The sequence below is a fragment of the Hypanus sabinus genome, chromosome 7 (assembly GCF_030144855.1).
Source record: "Hypanus sabinus isolate sHypSab1 chromosome 7, sHypSab1.hap1, whole genome shotgun sequence".
In the NCBI taxonomy this organism is placed as follows: Eukaryota; Metazoa; Chordata; class Chondrichthyes; order Myliobatiformes; family Dasyatidae; genus Hypanus; species Hypanus sabinus.
Window position 1 is genome coordinate 13,399,356 of NC_082712.1, and position 10,457 is coordinate 13,409,812.

The following is a 10,457-nucleotide window of genomic DNA, read 5'->3' on the forward strand; positions in this document are numbered from 1 at the left end:
AGTGTTCAGGGATGGGTCGGAACCTCCAGCACCCATTGTATTCTGTGTCCAGACTCTGGGGATGAATGTTATATCGGCCACTCCCAGCCTCAGCTGGTGATGAGTTCCATTTCCCCACCACAACTCCATCTCAGACGGTCCCTCACACAGGGTGGCCCCCAGACCTTCAACGGGCCCCCTGGTGGGGCCTTGCCTGAACTTGGGAGGAATGAGTGGAGTTCTAACGGAGGATCAGGAAGCTTCCCAGAGAAGATGCACACTCAGCGTTTCAGGAAGAGCTTCTTCCTTTCTGCCGTCGGATTTCTGAATGGACAATCAGAAAAGTGAGGACCAGCTCACTTTCTTCCCTATTTTTCCCTCTTTTTGTGCTACTTATTTAATTTAAAATTATACATGTAGGTATATATTTCTTATTGAAATTTACAGTTTTTTAATTAATATGTATTGCAATGTATAACGGGGTGTCAGGGTGAAGATACGTCTTTACCAAAGGAGGTGTAAGACACTCCTTCCCTCCACTAGTCTTCACTTTACCCTTGGGCGAGGTGTAGCCCCTGCTTAGCCCCTGATCAGGGTCACGTGAATCCATGGGATCAGGTGGTGGATGGTTGTATGAGCAGCTGGTGCAGATCACAAATTCTGGTTATGTGACCACTGACACCAGGCAGACAATCTCTGAAGAGTATTGATAATGGCTGGGCTCACCCATCCTGTACAGACACTGCTCAGAAGAAGGTGATGGAAACCACTTTTGTAGAAAATTTGCCAAGAACAATCATGGTCATAAACAGGAAAATATCTGCCGTTGCTGGAAATCCAGAGCAACACACACAAGATACTGGAGGAGCTCAGCAGGTCAGGCAGCGTCTATGGGGAAAGGATCAAAGGTTCATTTTATTGTCAAAAGTTTGCATGTAGAATACAACTCTGATATTCATCTTCTCCAGATAACCATGATATCCAGATAAACCATGGGATTCATTACGTCAATACCCCCACATGAAAAGGAAAAAGAAAAATCTCGCAACCTCAACCCCCCACCTCCCTCCCTCGCACAAAAGCCAACAGATCACCCACATGGAAGATGATCGTCAGAAGATCGAAAGCCTCAAGCCCCCAACCCCCTCCCTCTCAAAAAATACAGTGCCGACAACACCAAACCCAACACCCTCTCCCCACACAGATCACCCACACAGAACAGTCAACAGGAACATCAGACACCAATTCCCAACCCCTCCCTCACACAAAAACAATACATCGTCCCTCTAGAACCCCAACCCACCAATCAGCAACAGGAAAGAAAACAGAAACTGAAGGAGAGCAAAATAAACTACAGCCCAACAGCCACATCAATCTCAGAATTTCAAACATTCCTCCCACCAGAACTGAGTAAACAGTCGATGCTTTGTGCTGAGACTCTGCATCAGAACTCATGAAAGGGCCTGTTCTGCACGGTGTGAGTCCTGATGAAGGGGTCAGCCTGAAACATCAGCTGTTTACTCTTCTCCAGAGATGCTGCCTGGCCTGCTGAGTTCCTCCAGCATTTTGTGTGTGTTCATCATGGTTACGAGACTGTGATTGCCCACATCACACAACACAGCACATACCAATGATGATGATTGCAATGTACTGCTGCACAAAGCACAAGCCGGTGAAATTATCCTAATCCCGACTGCGGTTCTGCAGAATGTCAGGGGGAGGAGGCAGACAGGACACGATTACAGGGCTCAACCTGTCACATGGATCAATTAGAACATAAGAAGATAAGAAATAAGAGCAGGATTTGGCCACCCGGCCCATCGAGCCTGTCCCGCCATTCGATAAGATCATGGCTGATCTGTCCGTAAACTCAGCTCCATCTACCTACCTCTTCCCCAAAACCCTTAATTCCCTTACTATGTAAAAACCTATCTAACTGTTTCTTAAATATATTTAGTGAAGAAACCTCAACTGCTTCCCTGGGCAGAGAATTCCACAGATTCACCACTCTCTGGGAAAAACAGTTTCTCCTCATCCCCATCCTAAATCTTCTCCCCGAATGTTGAGGCAATGCCCCCTAGTTCCAGTCTCACCTACCAAGGGAAACAACTTTCCTGCTTCTATCTTATCTTTCCCTTTCAAAATTTTGTATCTTTCTATAAGATCCCCCCTTATTCTTCTGAACTCTACAGAGTATAGTCCCAGGCGACTGAACCTCCCCTCACAGGTTAACCCCTTCATCAAGACAGAAGCCAGCCCCCCACCATGGATTCTGTCCACACTTCTCACCGTCTCTGTGAAACAGACTGCAAAATCAGAGACCCTCCCATCCACCCTGGACATTCTCTCTTCGGCCCTCTCCCACTGGGCAGAAGGTACAACAGCCTGGATGCACGGACCACCAGGCTGAAGAACAGCTTTTATCCTACAGTTATAACTACGGAGTGGTCCCCCAGTATGATAAGATGGACTCTCCACCTCATTATTTATTTGTTTATTCATTTAGAGATACAGCACGGAACAGGCCCTTCCGACCCAACGAGCCACACCACCCAGAAACCCACCTATTGAACCCACAACGATTTACAATGATCAATTAACCGACGAGCCGGTCCATCCTTAGACTGTGGGAGGAAACCGGAGCACCCGGAGGACACAGCCTCAGGATAGAACAATGTCCCTTTAGAACAGAGTTGGGGGGAAGTTATTCAGCCAGACGGTGGTGAATCTGAGGAATTTGTTGCCACAGATGACAGTGAAGGTCAAATCTTGGTCTTTAAGTGGAGGTTGAGAACTTCTTGATTAGAAAGGACATCAAATTTTATGGGAGATGGCAGTAGAATGGAGTTGAGCAGAAAAACAGACAGACAGACGTACTTTATTGATCCCGAGGGCAATTTTGTTTTGTTATAGCCGCACCAACCAAGAGCAGTGTAGAAATATAGCAATATAAAACCATAAATAATTAAATAATAAGTTAATCATGCCAAGTGGAAATATGTCCAGGACCAGCCTATTGGCTCAGGGTGTCTGACACTCCGAGGGAGGAGTTGTAAAGTTTGATGGCCACCGGTAGGAATGACTTCCTATGACGCTCAGTGTTACATCTCGGTGGAATGAGTCTCTGGCTGAATGTACTCCTGTGCCTAACCAGTACATTATGGAGTGGATGGGAGTCACACACAAGTTATCATCTTCAGTAAAAATCTGCTGAATGATAAATTCATCTGCACAGCGACTGATTTTAATCAGTCCACATTATTGGTCTCTCCCCCATTGCCTGAGTCTGGATTGACCTCTCTCACTTTCTCTTCAGGGACAGGCGCTTCTGAAACCGTGCTGATGTTGTGTAGCCCACTCGGACTGAAAACTCTCACCCTTTTAGTGATGGGCGCCGTTCTCTACTGTGACAAACTCAGGTACTGTATGTACTAATGCTGAAGGCTCTTGCCGTGACGTGACTGAAATCCGATTCTCTCAGACAGTCGGTGGACGTTGGGAACTGGCTCAAATACTTGCGGTGGCCCAGTCAGTACTTGTTGTTTGCTGTTTGTGGGAGCACCGTAGAAAATACTCGTTGCATCATAAGAGTGACTCCTGCAGAAGTGTTTGTAGACTGTTTAGCATTTTGAGATACATTTCGGATTAAACGTACCCGGAAACAAGAGAAAACGTGCAGATGGTGTAACTTAAAGCGACACACACAAAATGCTGGAGGAACTCAGCAGGCCAGACAGCATCTATGGAAAAAGTACAGTCGACGTTTCGGGCAGAGACCCTTCGGCAGGTCTAGAGGAAAGGGTTAGACATCTGGCGCCCTTTGTTAGAAAGAATGTGCGCTCTTCCCATGTGCACGTCGGTTTCCCCGGGTGCTCTGGCTTCCTCCCACGGTCCTGTGATGTTCCAGTTATCAGATTAGTTGTTCATTGAGAACCGTCCTGTGATTAGGCTGGGATTACATCCCTGAGTTTCTGGGTGTCGCAACCTGGTGGGCCGTTGTATCTGTAAATAACAAAATGATAAATAATAGATTGAGCTTAGAGAAGGCTGACAGGTTGGCATAACGTCGAGGGCTGAAGGGCCTGTACTGTGCTGGAATGTTCTACATTCTAATTACAAATCTAATGTTGATGTGCACAAAAGGACACTCTGGAACCCAGAAGAAACAATACGGGAAAGTTTCGACTCTTAGCCATCCCACATGCACTGGGATCAGGTAGTGCAGTCAACCCAGGGTGAATCTGGTCTCTTGGTCTACACAAGACTAGTCCATGAGGCAAAATCCCTCAGAGATTTAGCTCTTGACTGAATCTCTGCAGCCATCTCCCTCAACAATAATCCAGTTTAAACTGTTAGTGTATCAACTTCAAACATATTGACACTGAAAAGTATTCAAATGATTTCCATGTCTCTAATATCATTGATAATCAGGTTCCTCCTTAAATTACAGCCTCGATCTGTTACTGTCCCCAACACGTTTCATTTACTTAGCTCCTATGATTTTTGTATCCACTTCCCTCTCTTCCAGATTCATCCTAAGAAATCTGATATTCAAATACCTGTATCCTAGAAATTGAATCACAGACAGGATTAAATTCACTCTGCCATTCACAGAGGATTTTCCTTCAGAATGGATATTCCGAGGGATTTCCTGAGCCAGAGGATGCTGAATCTGTGGAATTTACAGCCATAAATGCCTGTGGGAATACTTAAAACAGAGATTGATGGGTTCCTGAATAGTAAGGGTGTCAAAGATGACGGGATGAGGACAGGAGAATGGGGTTGTTAGGGATAATAAATCAACCACAATGGGATAGCAGAGCAGAATAGATGGGCTGAATGCCAAAACTCTGATGCTATTTCATATGCTCTTACGGTCTGAATCTAAGCTCCATACAAGTTTATCAATATTATCCTATAGCCTAAGACCATCTTCCTGTCAACAACATGACCTATGTTGTTATGTCACCGTAAAGTTTCCAACTGAATCAATGTTTGGGCTCATCTCCAGTTTTGTTGTCAAACACTGATGCCAACGACAAAATTTATTCTGTGGGAATTCCCAGTCATCTCTCGATCCAAATCCCTTCAAAGGTTATAAATGAATTGGGGGGAGGGAGTCGGATGTGGTGTCATTGCATGATCTAGATTCGTGTTAACCGTTTCGTTCTGTCCACAGAAAGCGACAAGACTGATCCACCGCAGGAGACTGAGAAGACCGGTTTTCCAACCACAAGGTGCAGACGCAACAAGATCCAACGAGAACACCATGTTCCACATGAAGAAATGTTATCTGTTTTTAATTGACCTCTTCCTACATTGACTCTACAACCTGTTGCAGAATTCTGGGCTGAACATGCCAAATATGTAGAACTGGAGAACGATCGTAGATAGAGGCCTAATTAAGGCGGTGGTAAACGCTGCACAGACAGCAATCACTATTGGGCTGAGGACAGTGAGTGGGGCGTGTGGCCAATTGGTGAAGGCTTTGGGCTAGCGATCTGAAGGTCATTAGTTCGAGCCCCAGCTGAGGCAGTGTGCAACGCACTTAACCCCACACTGCTCCTGCACGTTTATAGCCCAGTGGCAGCAGTTGGTGTAGTATGGACAGGAGAAGACAGTGAGTAGGTGTGATGTCGACCTGAACTGGTCATCTTTTCTGAGTCTCAGTCTGGAAATTATCTTTGAGGGATTCTTAAACAAGGTCTCCCAAGTCATTTTGCTCAGCTGCTTTTTTTGTATTTTCTCTGTATTTTCTCCCCATTTAAAAAAAATAGTTAACCTTTCATTTATTCTGCCAATGTGTATGACCATACACTTACCGACAATGCATTCCATCTCCACTTCTTTCCCCATTCTCCTAATCTGTCTAGGTCCTTCTGTAGTCATTCCACTTCCTCAAACCCACCTTGCCTTCCACATATCTTCGTATCATCTGCAAAGTCTGCATCAAAGCCAACAATTCTATCATCCAAATCATTAACGTATAATGTACAATGAATTGGTCCCAACACAGGCCCCTGTGCAACATCACGAGTTACCGGCAGGCACCCAGAAAAGGCTCCCTTCATGCGAGGGGATCTCAGTGGGCTAGGCAGCATCTATGGAAAAGAGTAAGCAGTCGATGTTTCTGGCTGGGACCCTTCATACCCTGATCTCTTTTATCCATGTTAGGATATTCGATGTAATACCTTGGGCAATGAATTCCACAGATTCACTATACCCTGACTAGCGAAGTCCTCCTCATCTCTGTTTTAATAGGACACCCCTCTATTCGGAGACTGTCCCTTCTGGTCCTAGACTCGCCACTATAGGAAGCATCCTCTCACCATCTCCTCGATCTCGGCTTTTCGACAGAATGCAATGAGCTCACCCCCTCCTACTCTGCTAAACACCATCGAGAACAGACCCAGAATCATCACACTTTCCTCTTATGTTAACCCTCTCACTCCCTGAATCATTCTCGTGAACCTCTTCTGGAACATCTGCAATGCCAGCCCATATTTTCTTAGAGAAGGGGCCCAAAACTGGTCACAATGCTCCATGGCCCCAAATATAGCAAGATGTAGTTTAAAGTTTGAAGTGTGTGTGTGTGGGGACGAATGTATTGTGGAGTGGGCAGAGGTGCAGCTTATAAGAGTTGGCAAGTTTGATTTCCACAGAATATGGTGAGTGCATTAAGACACACTGTGCTGTTTTTTCTTTAAGTTCGAAGAAAAGTTTTGGGCCTATATCTCCAAAAAGATGTGCTTTCTTTGGAGAGAGTCCAGAGGAGGTTCACGAGGAGGATTCCAGGAATGAAGGGGTTAACATACGAGTTCTGTTTGGCAGTTTTCTGCCTGTATTCGCTGGAATTTAGAAGGATGTGAGCAGATCTCATTGAAACCTAACGAATGTTGAAAGGACTATATAGTGTGGATGTAGAGAGGATGTTTCCTCTGTAGCAGGTAACCAGAGCTAAGAGGCACAGTCCCTAAACTGAAGGGTGACCTTGTAGAACAGAGGGAAGCAGGAATTTTTTAGCCAGAGTATAAACCTGTGGGATTCTCTGCCACAGACTGTGGTGGAGGCAGAGACTGTGGGCATATTTAAAGCAAAAGATGATCGTTTCCTGCTCGGTCAGGGCATCAAATGATTTGGTGAGAAGGCAAGTGTATCTGGATCAGCATTGATGGAATGATGGAGCAGACTCAATGGGCTAAATGGTCTAATTCTGCTCCTGTGTCTTAATGTTTTATTATCTAATGATGAAGTGAAGTTGATGAAGTCATTCCGTTTGGTTCATGAGCCTGATGCTTGAGGGGTAATAAGTATTCCTGACCCTCGTTCTGTCAGTCCTGAGACCCCTGTACCTTCTTCTCAATGGCAGCAGTGAGAGGGAGCATGTCCTGGGTGGTCGGGGTCCCTGATGACAGATGCTACTTTCCTGCATCAGCCTCCTGTGTACATGTGTTCAATAGTGGGGAAGGCTGTACCCGTGAAGGACTCTGTCGTATCCATTACATTTGTATGATTTTCCGTTCAAGGGCATTGGTGTTTCCCTGTCAGGCTGTGACGCACCCGGTCAATGTACTCGCCACCACACATCTGTAGAAGTTTGCCAACGTTTTAGATGTCGTGCCGATACTTCGCAAACTCATAAAGAACAATACAGCACAGTACAGGCCATTCGGCCCACAATGATGTGCCAACCCTTAAACCCTGCCTCCCATATAACCCTCCACCTTAAATTCCTCCATATACCTGTCTAGTAGTCTCTTAAATTTCACTAGTGTATATGCCTCCACCACTGACTCAGGCAGTGCATTCCATGCACCAACCACTCTGAGTGAAAAACCTTCCTCTAATATCCCCCTTGAACTTCCCTCCCCTTTACCTTAAAGCCATGTCCTCTTGTACTGAGCAGTGGTGCCCTGGGGAAAAGGCACTGGCTGTCCACTCTGTCTATTCCTCTAAATATCTTGTATAGAAGTAGAGGTGCCTTGCAATTTCACATAGGTGGCGGGTCCAGGGCCGATTCTCGGAGATAAAAACACGGAGGAATTTAGAGTTGCTGACCTTCTCCACCTCTGATCCTCCCATGAGTACTCGCTTATGGATCTCTTTGTTCCTCCTTCAGAAGTCAATACTCAGCTCCTTGGTCTTGGTGACATTGAGTAAGAGGTTTGTGTTACAGCAGCCTCCCTCGACATTCCACCCTCGCCATTTCAAACATACTTTGCTCCTGCCAGATTCACAAACTCACTTTCTGCTTCATGCTGTCAAATACATTGCTGTGCTAAAGTCTTCGGCATCCCAGGTATAAGACTTTTGCATGCTACAGTATCTCAATGTTATAAGACTGTTGATAATTGTAAGTTTAGATGGTTTCTTGATCTCACAATTCATCCTGTCATGGCGTCGCACTTCCTGGTTTGCCTTATAATAGAAACATAGAAAACCTACAGCACAATACAGGCCCTTCGGCCCACAAAGTTGTGCCGAACATGTCCCTACCTTAGAAGTTACTAGATTACTAGGCTTACTCTGTTTTCCTAAGCTCCATGTACCTATCCAAAAGTCTCTTAAAAGACCCTATCGTATCCATCTCCACCACCGTTGCCGGCAGCCTGTTCTGTTGGTTAGGAAGTCCATTTAATCTATTTGCACACTGCAATGAACTGAACCTTTATTGTTAATCTGCTTGAAGCCTTTCCATCACAAGATGAAAAGAAAACCCCAGTTCAGTGAGCTGTACTTAGCAGGACATAGTGACACAGTAATTAGGGATCATTGCTTTATCAGAGGCGTCTTTTGTTGGAAAAACACTAACATTCATTTGAATATCCTACCTCTAAACATACGTATCTTTACCTCCCCCCCCCCCCCCGCTTTCTATAGGGATCGCTCCCTTCCCACTAATCTCGCTCCTGGCGCTTATCCCTGTAAGCAGCCTAAGTGTTGTACCTGCCCATATACCACCTCCCTTCAGGGCCCAAGGCAGTGCTTCCAGGTGGGACAACACTTCACCTGAATATCTGCTGGGGTTGTCTATTGTGTCCAGTGTGGCCCCAATGTGGCCTCTTCAACTTTGGTGAGACTCGTCGTAAATTGGGGGACCGCTTCAAAGAGTACCTCCGCTCCATTCGCCAGAAGAGGAACTTTACGATGGCTGAACATTTTTATTGTATTCCCATTCCTGTTCTGATGTGTCGTTCCATGGTTTCCTCTTGTGCCGTGATGAGATCCCCCTCAGGGCAGAGCAGCGACACCTTATATTCCGCCTGGGTAAGCTCCAACCCGAATACATGAATATCGATTTCTCCTTCCGGTAAATCAATTCTACCCTAACCTCCATCTTCCTCTATTCCCCACTCTGACCATTTTACCTCCTCTCAACTATTACTCCACCCGCCCCCCCACCGAGTCTCCTCCTTCCCTTTTTTCTATGGTCCACTCTCCTGTCCCATCAGATTCCTTTGTCGGCTCTTGACCTTCCCCAGCCATTTGGCTTCACCGCTCAGCTTCCTGCTGGCCCTCCCCTACCCCCACCTTTACACTCTGGCACCTTCCCCCCTTCCTTCCCAGTCCTGAAGAATGCTCATGACATTTTGCCATACTAGTTGGTTTCCTTTCTGATTGGATTTGTACTTGTGGTTTCATTGGAATTGTTCTTCAGGGGTATAAATTTGCCTCGAATCACTATTGCTTCATCTCTGATAATAAATTTTGTCCTGTAAAATGTTTTCCAGTATTTTCCCTTCCACTCTTGAACGATTCACAAACACAGCGGCTGAGCTTAGAATGTGGATCAGTGCTGTGATGTTGCGCCCATTAAAGATACTTCGATGGCTCGGGGCAGGAATGGCTACTTCGAATGCCAGGCTTTAGATGTTTCCGAAAGGACAGGGGAGGAGGAAAGAGAGATGAAGGCGTGACACTGCTGATCGGAGATAGTGACACGGCTGCAGAGAAGGAGGAAGTCATGGAGGGTGTCATAATGTGGGGGCAAGGGTGCTGGGGAAGGACCCAAATGCAGGACACAAACACATTTTGTCGGGTTAACTAAATAGAGTTTATTACTACTTACAAGGAGAGCCGGGACGAAAGGATAGAACAGAGAGAAATCAAGGAGAGCAAAGTGGAACCGGGAATAGGTGTAATGGACAAGGACTCAGGCCCTGGACTAGGCTGGGACTCAGGGTCTGGGCTAGGACTTGGAACTCGGACATCGCAACCAGGACTCGGATCGTGGACCTTGGAGCCAGGACGCGATACTTAAACACAGGACATTGAGCAGTGAGCCAGGACTCCTTAGACGCAGTATATGGAGCCGGAACTCTTATTCCCCGGACAGACTCAGACACAGGATAAAAAGCATTGAGCCGGGAATCCTCCTTAGACACAGGACGGAGTCGGGACTCTTCTTGACACAGTGTCAGGACGCCTTTGAAACACAGGGCATGGATACGGAGACCACACAACGATAGTCGGTACTA

General features: G+C 46.1%; 1 protein-coding gene across 1 annotated transcript in view; it reads left to right on the top strand.

Annotated features, from left to right (window-relative positions):
• The window catches only part of LOC132396474 (hepatitis A virus cellular receptor 1-like), an 89,068-nt gene extending 88,065 nt beyond the window's left edge, over positions 1 to 1,003 (top strand). Inside the window, exon 4 of the mRNA XM_059974016.1 lies at positions 948 to 1,003. Within this exon, the coding sequence (XP_059829999.1) occupies positions 948 to 1,003 (56 nt within the window). The remainder of the gene's footprint in view (positions 1 to 947) is intronic.
• The last annotated feature ends 9,454 nt before the right edge of the window (positions 1,004 to 10,457 follow it).